The following is a 13,656-nucleotide window of genomic DNA, read 5'->3' as shown; positions in this document are numbered from 1 at the left end:
CACTACGCCGACATCAACGACAAGCATTTTGGCTGCCGCGGCGACTAACGCTTTAGCGCCTGCTAATACGAGTATCATATATAGACAACTTCTACATTCGTGGTCATGCTGTTATATGAGCATTTAGGAGCCGCGTCACGAGGAAGTTCGGACACCGCTTTGTAGATCAGGTATAGCGAGCTGTCAGCACTGCCAATGCCATGTTCGGGTCAAGGTTGGAATAACGTCCCCTGGCCTGAGACTGCACAAGACTTTGAAATCGTGCCGGTGGCATGCGCCACCTAAAAATCGTGGATCGCCCACAGAGCAACTAACCCAAAGTCCGGGCGAATTGCGAGGTTCTTGCCACGCCGTGTCGAGTAGGGCGCCATGAACCGTGGTACAGGCCTCGTAGACAATGTCGGATTTATTCCATCGGCGGAAGCCCCGTTACTTCAAGTTCGGAAATTGTTGTCGCTGCCTCGTGGCGCCATCTTGCGTGAACAAACATTTTCGCCATGGCGAGCTTGCTCAGGGGTAATGGCCTTTCATTGCTGCCAAGACCTCGGGTGAGATGAGGTGGGTTGCTCAGTAGCAGTCGAGATGTAGAATGCTAGCTCCACGATGGGTCGCAAGACACGCCCCTTCGTGAAAAGGTCGTTTCGACTTCCTACGCACGCAAAATACCCACTGTACATACATATTTGCTGCCCAGAATGTCCGCGGGGTGCTGAAATTTGGCGTCATCAATGCGTGGTACCGAGTTTAAGACATTGCGCAGCGTTGGAATAGCACTATTTTCACGCACGTTTCAAGCGTTTCAAGTGGAACCAATAAGCTCCTATAGCAAATTCCTACTCAGATTTCTCGTCAGCAGTGTCTGAGCGTCATCAATTGCCGTTGCGCTTGGTCGTCGTGTCGTTGAACGTTGCAATGTGTCCAACATAGGCCAAACCGCATGCTGGCATTTTCGTGTCTATGGCACACCGTACACTCTCCCGCCGCCGACTGCCTGTCTCGAATGCGACGGCAGCGACACTGGCCGGTACAACTGGCATCGTTCATTTCTGATTTGGGATGCTACAAGCCGGCCTTCCCGTCGCGCTCACCTTGCAGCTCGCAAACGCGCAGCATGGGACGGTCCTCTTTGACGACAGGACGAACGGAGCGACGGTCGTCGAGAGTCGGTTTCTCCATGACGGCGCCGAAGCCGTTCGGTTTGAAAATGCCCGCGCTGCCACTGCACGTGGCCACTTGGCGCCGGGTTGCGACGTCTGCATTGTGTCCGAGTCATTGTCGTCGACCAAGCGGTACCTCTCGGGGCGCTCGATCGTGCAACATCGGCTCAACTGGGCCCGATCCAGCTCTTCGAAAACAGTGTTTCGGCTCGTAGTCCACGCCGACGGCTCGTTTTTTCTTCAAAGCGCCCACTGGCCCGAGCTCTACGTGAGTTTCTTTGCCGCAACGTCCGTGCGCGAGCTTGGCGTCCTTGGGCTGCGCCGCGGCACCGAACACGCCGTCGCGCTGCGTGCCGTCGACGCGACACTGCGACATTGCACTTTGCAGCGCCACCGACAGCGCGAATTGAACGATGCGCCGACGGTCTACATCTCGGAAGACGCCTTTGACGTCGACTTGTCTGCCTCAGACGACGAATCCACGGCGGTGGTTCAAGACGCGGTTGCGATCGCAGTCGAAGTACCCGCGGCGTTCGAGTCGCCAGACAACATGGCGCGGCAAATGGCTAGTCCAGCGCTTGCAGTGCCCTTCCAGCCGGTCGCACAGCGCTGTGTATGAGTCACACGAGACATTTTATCATTCCAATATCAACAAAAACGACAACAACTACAAGTCGATACCTCTTTTGAGCACCACTGCGCAACGCAATTCTGGCACACCCAGCTGACGTAAAAATGACCTCGCATGTTAGAAGTCCAGTAGTATTGTACAGACCTATAGGCGGCACTCTTCCTCTTCTATAGAGCTACACGGCTCAATCGGCTCGCCATCCAACTTCAATGCTGCCACGCAACCACAAATATATAGCACAAATAACTTCAGTTAATCACAGAGTATATCAAGTAGTACACTACACTAACGTTGGCGACATCAAGCGCAACAACGCATGACGCACACATCACGCCAAGACACCTACTGGTGCCGACCCTGCAATCTGAAACGATGCAAACAAATCGTCGTCATCATCGTCCTCGGCGTCGCATTCGGTGACCGCGAGCGACGACTTGGCCGCGATCAGCAGCGGAGCTCGAAGCCGGTACGCAGCTGGTTTGTCGTGGTGGTGCATGGCGCGTAGCTGGATGGCATTGGCCGCTTTACGCCGCAGGATAAGGGTGCCACGTCCCCGCAAGGTTGACACCCGTGCAAAGCCAATGTACCAACGCGGCCAAAAGATGCTCTCGAGCGCAAAGGGCTCGTCTTGGTGGAGGTTGCCGCGTCGGCACTCAAGCGAGACGAGACGAAACGCTGCTTTTGCTGTCGGCTGGGTCGACCATCGGAGCTTGCGCTGGAGCGCGCAGCCGCGGAGGTAATAGCACTCACCGCCCTTGGTGCGGTGCACGAGGCGAACGGTGGCGCCAAAGCTAACGCCGTCGCTGGTCTCGAGCTCCATGAGGTGGTCGCCATCGACAATGTACCGGGCTTCGATGCAAAAACCACATTGAGAGAGATCAAAGATGGGCATGATGCAGACGTTGCCGTCGTCAAAGGTCAGCGTCAGCGGGTTCGAGGCGAGGACCACGTCCATCTCTGCCGTCTGCTTCCTCTTTTCAACTGCACGCGTCTCTGGGCGCCAGTCGAATAATTGACGCTCGGGTGCTTGCAGTAGTAGCTTTCGGGGATATCGAGCGAATCAGCGCCGAGCTTGCTGTTTGGGAGTTGGCCACGGGCTCGCGGTACTGGATACTTCATGCTGTGCAGCCAGAACCGATCCATTTCAGCAGCTCAACGTTGATATTCTCACACAAATGGCTGGTGGGGTACATGTACTGTACTCGGCACATGCGATGAACACTTGTGCCAAGGTCCAAGCCGACGAAAGATACATCTTTCCCAGTTAACAATCACACGAATCAATATGCACAAGCTGGTTTTCGGCAAATTCTCGGCTGCGATACGCCGTTCGTTCGTCGTCGCCCAGTCCACCGTGGAATGGCACGACTTTGCCGCATACATCGATGCCAATTTTTAGTCGAGCCAAGCTGCCCCAACCACTATGCCACTCAGTTCACACTTCAACAACCCGTCACGAGGAGAGAATTTAGGTTTACTCGCCATTTTCTTTGGCCCTGTTGCTAAGATCACCTTGTCCCTATGTGGGTTAGTGTCGTATTCTCACTGATCGCAAGCGCGATGACATTTTTGCTTAACTCGCCAGACCATCAGGTCGTCAACATCCTGACGGTTACAGTAGCCGGTTCAGAAAACGGTTAGTATTATCGACTAACCGGTTAGTCGATTCGTTGCCAAGATTGCTGGGTCCGTTGTCGAGGGAGCACTGGCTCCTCTCGGTCAATCCACGTACTTCGACTAGAAGAGAGACCATCTTGACTTTGACTTCACGCGCGCTCTTGTTTCCACTTTGATTCCCTCGCCCCGCCATGTTAAATCATAAATCATTCTAGTTCTATAGCCGTGTTGGAGTCGACGCTGGAAACATTTAACAACACAACCTCTTATATATATGTGGTAGAGTAGATAGAACGCGCCAAGGACGATCCGGTTTATGTCCAGTAGCCGACAATCGACATGGCGCAGGCACCGGCGGCCACGAATGCGTACGTCAAGAGCCGACTGCTGCTAGACTTGGCATGGAACTCGTGGTTGTTGGTGTACTGGTTCGTCAAGAGCTCGACAATGCCCGTGTAGATCAAAATGCCAGCCGCGAGCGCATCCAGGCAGCCTTGCACCCACAGCGCCGTCGCTGTCGTCGGCGAGTACGTCGTTGAGACACCAATGCCAATTACAATACCGAGCGGCGTCGTCAGCGTGTACCCAAGGACGGTCCAAAGCGTCGCCTTGAGCTCGTCGAAAGCGAGCAGCGCTGAGGACCCGACCGCAACACCTTCAAAGAACTGGTGAAAGCAAATGGCCGTAAGGAGCGTCGTGAACGTTGTGCCAGACGCGACACCGAGGTTGAGGCCAATGATGACCGAGTGGATCGCGACACCGAGCTCAAAGATCAAGACGGAAATCTTCCGACTGTTGGCGGCCGTCGACGGCGCAGTCAGGATGTGGCCGTGGCTGTGAAACTGGTGCGACGGCGACTCGGCGCCCTTGACGTCTGCGGTGGGTGCTTCGGCGTCATTGTTGACGCACGCTGGGGCGGCAAACCGCGCCGTGAGCTCGGTCTGAAGGCACTGCAGCAAGAGGATGGCTACGACCGCAATGACGTTGGCCAAGCCCGGGTACGAGAGACCGAGGCACGCGTTGTTGAGTGCGTCGTTGGCCGGCGGAAGCATGTGCACGAGCGCGGTCGCAATGACAACGCCGACGCCAAACGCATTGACATACGACATGATGGTGGCCATTTGCTTCAAACACGCGAGGTGCTTGGAGAGCACGGGCAGGAGCGACCCCACGAGCGAGAAGGCGAGGATGATAAAGATGGCACCGATATGCAGCGCCATGTCATAGTTGTCGTCACGACCTTGGACAAAGCCGCAGGGATTGGCGTCGTCGTCGCTGGCCTGGAACATGCGGGAAGTTCGCAAATGGAAAAGTGACGTTCGAGGGACGGTTCTTGCGAAGTTCGCGGGCAAAGAGACACGAGGAAAGTAGGACCAACTGGCCGATCCGACGGCGGCAGCAGCCCGTACGAGACAGGCGAGGACCACCAATCGGAGACGAGCATACAAATGACAAGGTAACCATGTGAAGAGTGGAGCGCTGCGGAAAGGCAAAGTGCATCGATGGCTCGCATCGTGAGTCACGCGTCAACGACGACGCCTTTGCCTCGAGGCTTTCTCAAGGAACTCGTTCATCGAAGTGTTGTCCCCATCGCTCAAACGAAGAAAGAGGCGGTCTATCCGACGGCGGCCGCCCTGATTCGATTACGGCACTGCAGCGCACGGCCGGCGGACTTGACACGCTCGCGAGCGTTCTATGGTTGGTAAGTCAACGCAATACTGTACTAGTAGGCGCAATGGGCCGGACTTGGCATCAAACATGTCTACAGCACATCATGAGCACACCCCATGGACTGAACGATCGACAAGCGCAATGTGATGATACAGGGCGACGACATCGAACGCAAGCTCCAACAAAAGATCACGAGTTACGCGCCGATCCTTGGTGTGCTCGCTACCTCATTCCCAACTCAATCCCGAGCCCTGACCATGCGCCCTCAGCTTGACGTACTGGCCAAACCTCACGAGCGCTCTAGGAAGTCCACCATCTTCACTATATAATTGCATGTTAATAACTCATTTCAACAAAAGATCACGAGCCCCAACAATGGCACGGGATCCTTCTTGTCAGCAACAACGAAGTACCAACATCGGAGGTGGAAGGCGAGAGGCTGGGAGTGACTCCGACGGCGGTTCAAGGATGGCGCTTGCACGACTACTGAAATCCTGCGATGCGTGCAGCTGCAGCGTTTTGGTCAGTCGCAGGTAGGACCAAGGGCAACACCGACGCAGGTTGAACCCCAGCGGTCGGGTTGCTGTCCTGTCCGGCCGTGTCTTGGCGCGTCGACGTGCTGGAAATTGCCACTCCATTCGGATTTGTAGTTCCATGTATTCTCGTGTCGATTGGCCTCTTGGAGTCGAGGTTGGCAGCCAGCGTAACTACAGCCTCTGCACCGCACGGAATAGCTAGTACAGCGGGGGCTATCACGGTGGCTAGCTCATCGTTAGCCGCTGCATGGGATACACAGTGTTGCGGTTGATTCGAAAGGCCGGTCGGAGCACACCAAGCTCTCCGTCAGTGCCACCACGCGACACAACGCTAGTGTTCTCTCGGACGCAGCGATACAGAAATTCCTTTGGCGCTGGATCGACGAGATGACTTTTCCGTCTGTGTGCTGCTGCTATCGAGAGCCATCACGTGGTAAGGTGGTTCTGGACTGATGCAGTTGACAACGCCTTGCCGACGAACGCTGTCTGAAACAGTGTTTCACACTCTGTTTGGGACCTCGGAGACAGGCGGCGAAAACGGTCGCCGAGGAGTTTCGACGACGGCGATGGAAGGGCTCGAGTACGACGCCAACGACGTCGAGGAGCTCCTGTCGCTCTCCGACTCGGAGGACATTGAGGCCGACGATCGGCGCGTTCTCTTCCCGCCTCTGGTTTTGGACCTCGAACCGCGCGCCAAAAAAGTTGACCGGCTCAAGAAGCTTGGCGTCCTGCACAGCCCGTTTGGCGACTGGCCGCGCAACAACGTCCGGTCGCCGCCCTCGGTGCGTGCTCTAAAATGAGCACGCTCCTACTTAAGTGGAATATAGGTCGAGTGCAAGCTCGAGTCGCCCCAGAGCCCGTACGTCAAGGCGTCGCCGGCAAAACTTCTCAAGAAGAAGCGACACCCGACCAAGCTGCCACCACCGATCGAGATGGAGACATCGCCGACCAAATTCAAGTTCCAGACCAACGACATTATCAAGCACGGTCCTCCTTGGACCATCGTTTGTCTGAGCTCACCATGCTCATTAGGGGACCTCAAGGTCTACATGTGCCGGTATACGACGATCCAGCCTCTTTTCTGCGTCCCGTTTCACGAACACTCGTCCTTAACCTCGAGTCGGAAGCTCATCGACGACCTCCTCATGGTGGACATGGTCGACTATTGCTTTGTCGCTCCGAATGGCAACTCGAATCTGTTGAGAAATCATTTGATTGACATGTTTATATATTTTAGGCAAAGCCATTGCCAAGAGTGCTGAAGGGCGCTTCAGCGCCTACTGGTTCCACCCCGTCTTGACGATCCTCGTGCTCTCGATTCAAAATACGCCGCATTTGTGTCAGAGCCCAGACGCGCTCCGCGACGCACTCTCGCAGCTCGGTCCGGGGAGCCAACCACCGACAAAAGAAAAGCCATGGAACTTGTCGTACGCGAGCTTTGGCAACTTTAGCTCCCAGAGCCTGCGGATGCAAACTGCTATCATCAAGGTGATTTGCAAGTTCGCGCGTCGTGGCGTCACAACAGCATTCGATCTAGTCTCCCATGAGCTCCAAAATCCGGAAACGCCACGCCCGCGACGTGCTTCGACTCGCGCTCGAGACGCCCGCATCCGTTGACGACACTGTGTTTGAGACGACACCGAACGCGGCGTTGGACCCGGGCACTGTGCAAACGATCCTTGAACGCAGTCGCTACGACGTTCTCGACCGGTTTTCGGACCTCGAGTTTCAGGTGCGCGCACTCACACGTCGTATGTATCTGGAGTTTTGCCCCTAGAAACGCCGCAAGCGTCATCTGCGGCTCCAGCAAAAGACGCTGGTGCACGCACTTGAGATGCACGAGCGTGTCGTTCAACTGCAGTGCTGGGTGCGCACGGTATGGAGTGTGCGCAAGGTCGAGGTGCTGCGAGAGGCGCGGCGTCGAGCGCTCCAAGCGCAGTTACCGCCCCCCAATTCGGGCGACGGCCGCCCCCGGCGCTATAGTATCAGGTACATTTCGTCATTTTCCATCTTGATACTTTTGGTTGATACATGCCTTGGACAGTTTGAGCCAAAAACCGCTTGTCGTCTCGAATGTGCACTTTGTACCCCATTGTACACCTTGTCACTGTCATCTTGCCAACTTGAGAGTCAAATGTCTCTAGTTGGCGCCCACGAAGAACAAGGCATCGTCAAATTACAAGCGCTGCAACGCCGGCGCATTGCACAAAAGAGCTTTCGCCAAGCCCACGCGATCAAGTTTGTTCGAATTTGAGACGACACATTGAATGACAATATTGGACGTAGAACAAAAGAGCTCGAGCAGCGCCACGAAATGCTCCAGAAAACCCAAGACGACTACGAACGCGAGGCAGCGCTTACCAACATCAAACGGCTCCAAAAAGTCGAGCAAAAACAACGCAAGGAGCTCCTCAAGCAGCACGACGAGCAGCGACGGCAGGCGGCGATTCTCGCGATCCAGCGCTTCATTCGCCGCTTCTTGGCCGTCCGCACCGTCAAGCGCCTGCGGATGGAGCGCAAGGCTGCGATCAAAATCCAGTCCCATCTGCGCAAAAACACCGCTCTCACCACGGTACTTCGACCCACTTGAACGAATACGGTGGTATTCATCGTGCTGAAGCTCGAGAACCTCAAGCTCCAGTCGCGCAAGTCGAGTCTCAACGTGTCCGGGTCGTCCGCCAACAACAACGACAGCTACCACCCACGCCTCTTTTGCCGGCGCGTGCACTTTCACGAGACGACCAATGCTGTTGTCCTCGTGTACGTAGCTCCTCATCGAGTCTTCAATCTGCAATCTTAAGTACTAGCCATTTACTTACGTGTTGTTGTAGGTTGCTCACCAAGACTCAGATCTCACTGGTGCTCTACGAACCGTCCTCGGCAAGCCACCCGACGGCCGTCGAGTGCACCCTCGAGACAGACGAGCTCAAGACTCTCGGGCTCCTTACGCGGTCGTACTTTATCACCGTCGGCGACATTGACCGGCTCATCGAAGGTTTTTCCCGATGCAAACACAGAAAAGACACAGCTTGTCTGTAGGACTGGTCATGCATCTCATTGTCCAGCGTGGCCGTGTGCTGCCCAACCCGCGCGAAGTTCACCCATTTCGGAACCTCAACATTGACGCGCGGTCGCTCGTTCTGGGGACACCGAATGTGTACTTTGGGCAGCTCTACCAAAAGGTACCCGCTTCGAAACGCGCAACACACCACCTTTTTTTGTCTAGTGTAGCGATTGCAACAGCGCCGAGGACCTCCTTCGACCCTTGCGGTATGCCAAGCCCACGCTGCACTACTACGTGGCGAAGCGCGTCAAGCTCGGAATGGCGCACTTTGCGTTCTTTGAAGACCAGGGCGTCTTGTATGTCGAATGCTACGTCTCGCGCTGGCACCTGTGTCTCTGCATTGGGCTGCAGTACAGCGAGTGGAGCTTTAGTAACCTCCCAGTGCTCGCGCTCTGCACGGCAGCGCAGAAAGGCGCGATTGCCAAACACATGGTACAGTTCCACATGTGAATAGCAAAACATCTGGAAGTGATACCACATGTGGTAGGTCAACCACATTACCTTGGGCCACACGAACGCTGTGCGCATTGACGTGCGCCAGCGCATGTTTCGGCAAGCCAAGCGACTCCGGTGCGAGACGTCGGGCATCATCACACATGTTGTTGGCCTCTTTGCCATGCACCGCCTCGGGATGGCGCTGCAGCTGGAAGTCGTCTTCGCCTCTGGCGACGTCCTCCAGAGCAGCGTCGGCCACGACATTTTGGACCAGATTGGCTACAAAACGCTCTTTGATATGGACGTCGAGACGGTCCAGATCTTGAGCCGCCAAATGCTCAGCTACCTCCGCGTCATTGAGCACGAGTTGGTGCTGCAGATCGAGTGACTGTATACAGCGCTAGCGCGGTCGCGTTCGACGAAGCATCTGCCAACGTGTAATATATATACTAGTCTCCTGTATGCCCCAATCTGCCCCGCAACCACAATGCGGATGCATTTCATATATTCAAACGTCACGGAAAATGCGCAAAATTCGTGACGTTGCGGGATTCGAACCCGCAACCGCACGCCGACAGAACCTGTCCACGAGTGTCGTGGCGAATTAGTGGGCGACGCAGCGCGTGCACTGCGTGCCGGCGCGGGACATGGTCACGCCTTCCCAGCCGTCCAAGAGGCGGCGCGGGCAGGTCGCACACTTGCCTGTGATCATGCTGCCCTTGGGGATCGACGACCCGAGCATCGGCGTCGAGTTGAAGCCGTTGGTGCTGTACCAGCTGCGGCCGCCGCCGCCGCCACGTTCGTCGTCCGGGCACTCGCGCTGCTTCGCGCAGTCGACGTGCGGGCACGTGCGCCAGTCGTTGTGCCTGTGGCCTTCGTTGGCGTGCGAGCCACACGTCGTGTACCTACGGCAGTCGCATTGATGATCGTTGGTGGTCATATCGGGACGCGTACCGGTTGTGGGACCGCATGCAGTGGGTGCGGCTGTAGCTCATCATCTGGTACTCGTGCTCGTTGTCACAGACCGTGAGCCCGCAGCACTGGGTGACGCCCAAGTTGACTTCATTCTCGCCGGCCCCGCAGATGAAGCACGTCTCGAGGTCCGTCGTCTCGACGGGGAAGCACCCAATCGGGTACTTGGTTAGCTCGTCGGCCTCGTTGTACGGGATGCCCGAGAGGCCCAGAGACGCAATGTGCTTGCAGTCGATCTTGTGGCGTGGCCAGTCTTGGAGCTGGTGGTCGCGGCCGCAGTAGAACACGCACCGGCACTTGGCGCAGTGCTTGACATCGAGACGGTCGCAGCCGACGACTTCGCAGCGCCGAGGCACAAACATCTGCGACTGGCGCAGCTCGAGACGCGCTTCGGAGGCGGGCGTCCGCCGCGTGGGCTTGAGCGGGGCGTAGTCGTCGTCGTAGTCGTCGTCGTAGTCGTCCTCGTCGTCGTCCTCGTCGAAGTCTTCGTCCGACTCGTCGTCCGAGCCCAAAGCGCCGCCATCACCGCCCACTTGCACACGTCCCATCATGGCTTGCATCATCTGCTGGATCTCGGGGAGGCCCGCGGGCGTCTGCGGCGGCGGTCCTCGGCGGCTCATTGCGTCTTGGAATCCAAAATGATGCAGCCAGTTGAAATATCCGGCGGATCCGGATAATCAAACGCAAGGAGCCAGTCGATCGAGCAAAAGTCCATCCTACCGCCCCTGTCGGGACGCGAGGCCGCGCGATGGTGGCGATGTACTCTCTATTACTTTGCACTAGGGCGATTCAAGACCTCTGGCGCGACGCAGAAGTGGGCTGAACGGCACCATTGCACCTTGGCTAGACAATACTAGTATCATTGGCAGCGTTTGAGGTCTTGGGGCTTGTGAAAATAGGGTATCTCTGCACCGAACGGCAGTTGGTGCTAACTCGCAGCAAATGCAGCACCAAAGAGCAGCGCAGGTTGAGCGCTACGAAAGCGCTGACGTGGCAGAGAGCGGTGGCGATCTATAGAAAGGGCACCACCCCACATTATCCGGATAACCAGACCCTGGACCGCAACTTCAACGTCAATTTCGGCCACACGGTTGCTGGCAAGGGCAAACTCGAATCCTATCCATGTCTACCTACCTTTGTCAACGCGCATATTCGCACGTCTAGTTCTCGAGTCATTAAGCAGTATCCTGGCACTTGTTGTACTGAGTATGGCGCGACCGTCGCTCGCACGACCACTGGCAATAGACCTAGCGCGTACCAGCCGTCAATGCCAGCGACCACAAGTCTCCAGGTGCATGCATCTCCCGCGAGGGAGCCAGTGATGTTGGTGATGCACCCGCGTCTGCTACGCCACACGCCACGTCCATTCCACTAAATGTATTTTGCTGAGCGGTCCAAGCAGCGTCTTGAAGTATGTATTCTCGCAGGACCTCTCAAATGCTATCTGATTGGCACCCACCTTTATAAAAAGGCAGCTCATGCAGCGACGGAGCGCTTTCGGGCGACACCTCGCGTCGTTCGTCCGCGGTTTCTGCGCGCTGCCATCGGCGTCCAAGGAGGAAGAGCGGTATTTCTCACTCCTCGTCATCAACCGGGCGGGCGTCTTGGGCCAAGTGGCGACCGCGTTTGCTCGGCACGACGCCAACATTACGTCGCTCACAGCGCGGCCGACGCACGTGCCCGAGCTCTCGCGCATGAACATCTCGGCGATTCTGTCGGCGCACAAGGCCAACCGCATTCTGCGCAACCTCCAGCGCATCGTCTCGGTGCCCTTCTTCCACGTCACGACCGCCCAGCAGCTGCTGCTCGACGACGCCTGCCTCGTGCAGAGCCAAGCGCTCTTCCGCCTGTCGATCCCCGAGGCCGCGCTGTCGCCGGTGCACAAGCTCATCGAAGCCTACAACGGCTCGATCGTGATGAAGAACGAACCGTCGCTGCTGACGCCGTTGACGACCGCGCCGAGTGCGAAAGACGCGCACAACACGCTCGTCCACGTCGTCAACGCGCCGCACCTCCTCAACTCATTTCTGCACGAACTTGAGGTGCTGGGCACGACCGTTCTCGAGTGCCAAACCAGCGGCCCGTGCTTTCTCGACATTTACACACAGTCGACGCTCGTCGCCAAGCCGGTGGTCGAGCACCCGCTTGAGCCGAATGGCACATCGTCGTCTTCGTCGGGGCCGCATACGTACTCGAAGGAGCGACAGCGTCTTCACGCGCGGATCGCAGCCCAGCTGTACTTTCACCCGCACTTGCCGTCCAAGCTCGCGAGTCCCAAGTTCATTTTGCTCTTGGGCATTCCAGGCTCTGGCAAAACGTCAATTCTCTCGGAACTCGACCAAACGGGCCGCATCGTGCTCAACGACTTTGTCAATTTTGACGTGGACGATATTACGGCGCTTTTACCGGAATTTTACCAAGCGATGCTCAACATTGGCCTCGGCAACTTTGCCGAAGCGCCGCCGCCGGGCCTCTCGATGGACCCGCACGTCCGGTACAGCCACTGCCAAGAGGAAGCCAAGTTCATTTTGAACTCCAACCTCGCGCACGCCATGCACGAGCGCATGAACATCATCTTGCACGGGTCTGGAAGGTCCCTCGATACATACCGGAGCTTGCTCGACAGTCTTGACCCGAGCTACGAGATCCACGTCATGTGCGTCGACGTGCCAATCGAGATGGCGCTCGACCGCGTTGAGGCGCGAAGCCGCGGCTACGGGCGGAACGTTCCCCGCGAGATCGTCGAAGGCGCCGCGACGCAAATTTTACCGCATTTTCGAACGCTCGCCGAAGCCGCGCCCAACGCCCACATCTTTGACTCGTCGACCTGGCCCCCGGCGCTCATTTGGAGCAAGCAGGGCCACGAAATCGTCTACCACTCCAAGACTCACCCGGTCCAAGAGAAATATGGCTTGTAAACACGGTCGTCTACCGTAAAAATCGTCGTCGCGTATCGTATAACTGTTTTTCAACTACAACAAGGTCCAACTAGGTGACAGTGGCAGCTGCTGGCAAGTCGAAAAACGATTAGTGGAGCTGATGAAGAGACTATATAGATACTTGACGACGAAGGATGCGGTAACTGGGTTGGTCTATCCTGCCACATCTCGCACAAGACCTCGAAGGTCGACGTGGGTTAGGGTTTGTGAGTTTGTAAGGTCCTTTGCCTCCAAGTATGAGCACACTTGTAGAGTATATTCAAGACATTCTTACGTCGTAAGCAACGTAATTTAGCTCGTTTGCCAAGCTTGAATTCTACGCGAACACGTGTCTACTTCAAAGAGCATTTCTCGACTTCAGACGCCATGACTTGTAGCACAACACATAGAACCAATATAACCAAATCTGCTATTCACTTGAGCCGCTGCTTCGATCGCAGTGGACGCTACTGTTACCATGATGCCTTCGATCGCCATCACTGCAGATATACACTACGACAATATACATGTGTCACACGCTGACAACACCTACTAGTCCCGCTTAGTACGTGTCACCGCGGCACTTGAAGAACTGCTCGTTGATGTTGCCAAACGCTTCCAGCGCAATCGACGCTTTTCCCGTCAAAAGCGCTTG

The 13,656-nt window shown here is 56.4% G+C and overlaps 6 protein-coding genes across 6 annotated transcripts; 3 read left to right on the top strand and 3 right to left on the bottom strand.

Moving 5' to 3' along the window:
- Positions 1 to 982: 982 nt before the first annotated feature.
- Positions 983 to 2,062, top strand: SDRG_16654 (hypothetical protein). The gene has a single exon (XM_008622870.1). The coding sequence runs from the start codon at positions 1,057 to 1,059 to the stop codon at positions 1,774 to 1,776; it is 720 nt and encodes a 239-aa protein (XP_008621092.1). The 5' UTR covers positions 983 to 1,056; the 3' UTR covers positions 1,777 to 2,062.
- Positions 2,019 to 2,783, bottom strand: SDRG_16653 (hypothetical protein). The gene has a single exon (XM_008622869.1). The coding sequence runs from the start codon at positions 2,741 to 2,743 to the stop codon at positions 2,117 to 2,119; it is 627 nt and encodes a 208-aa protein (XP_008621091.1). The 5' UTR covers positions 2,744 to 2,783; the 3' UTR covers positions 2,019 to 2,116.
- Positions 2,784 to 3,557: 774 nt separating this feature from the next.
- SDRG_16652 (hypothetical protein) lies at positions 3,558 to 4,823 on the bottom strand. Its single transcript, XM_008622868.1, has one exon. The coding sequence runs from the start codon at positions 4,692 to 4,694 to the stop codon at positions 3,720 to 3,722; it is 975 nt and encodes a 324-aa protein (XP_008621090.1). The 5' UTR covers positions 4,695 to 4,823; the 3' UTR covers positions 3,558 to 3,719.
- Positions 4,824 to 6,178: 1,355 nt separating this feature from the next.
- Positions 6,179 to 9,580, top strand: SDRG_16651 (hypothetical protein; the record flags this gene model as incomplete). Its single annotated transcript, XM_008622867.1, has 14 exons — positions 6,179 to 6,394; positions 6,440 to 6,599; positions 6,645 to 6,834; positions 6,887 to 7,100; positions 7,150 to 7,344; positions 7,390 to 7,601; positions 7,657 to 7,706; positions 7,757 to 7,850; positions 7,899 to 8,184; positions 8,233 to 8,372; positions 8,444 to 8,607; positions 8,652 to 8,794; positions 8,839 to 9,108; positions 9,164 to 9,580. 14 exons carry the CDS (start codon positions 6,179 to 6,181, stop codon positions 9,497 to 9,499), a joined length of 2,670 nt encoding a protein of 889 aa, XP_008621089.1. The 3' UTR covers positions 9,500 to 9,580.
- Positions 9,581 to 9,715: 135 nt separating this feature from the next.
- SDRG_16650 (hypothetical protein) lies at positions 9,716 to 10,703 on the bottom strand (the record flags this gene model as incomplete). The annotated part of the gene is made up of 2 exons (XM_008622866.1): positions 9,716 to 10,016; positions 10,066 to 10,703. 2 exons carry the CDS (start codon positions 10,701 to 10,703, stop codon positions 9,716 to 9,718), a joined length of 939 nt encoding a protein of 312 aa, XP_008621088.1.
- Positions 10,704 to 11,561: 858 nt separating this feature from the next.
- SDRG_16649 (hypothetical protein) lies at positions 11,562 to 13,001 on the top strand (the record flags this gene model as incomplete). The annotated part of the gene is made up of 1 exon (XM_008622865.1): positions 11,562 to 13,001. The coding sequence occupies one exon, from the start codon at positions 11,562 to 11,564 to the stop codon at positions 12,999 to 13,001; it is 1,440 nt and encodes a 479-aa protein (XP_008621087.1).
- Between the last annotated feature and the right edge of the window lie 655 nt (positions 13,002 to 13,656).

The sequence above is a fragment of the Saprolegnia diclina genome (genome assembly GCF_000281045.1).
Source record: "Saprolegnia diclina VS20 unplaced genomic scaffold supercont1.143, whole genome shotgun sequence".
Classification (NCBI taxonomy): Eukaryota; Oomycota; class Saprolegniomycetes; order Saprolegniales; family Saprolegniaceae; genus Saprolegnia; species Saprolegnia diclina.
The sequence above is the reverse complement of the archived record's forward strand: the minus strand, read 5'-3'. Positions and strand labels throughout refer to the sequence as shown.

Bases quoted from the DNA above. Each gene is read 5' to 3' on its own strand.
- SDRG_16652 (XM_008622868.1), bottom strand. From the start codon at position 4,694: ATGTTCCAGGCCAGCGACGACGACGCCAATCCCTGCGGCTTTGTCCAA.
- SDRG_16654 (XM_008622870.1), top strand. From the start codon at position 1,057: ATGCTACAAGCCGGCCTTCCCGTCGCGCTCACCTTGCAGCTCGCAAAC.
- SDRG_16653 (XM_008622869.1), bottom strand. From the start codon at position 2,743: ATGGACGTGGTCCTCGCCTCGAACCCGCTGACGCTGACCTTTGACGAC.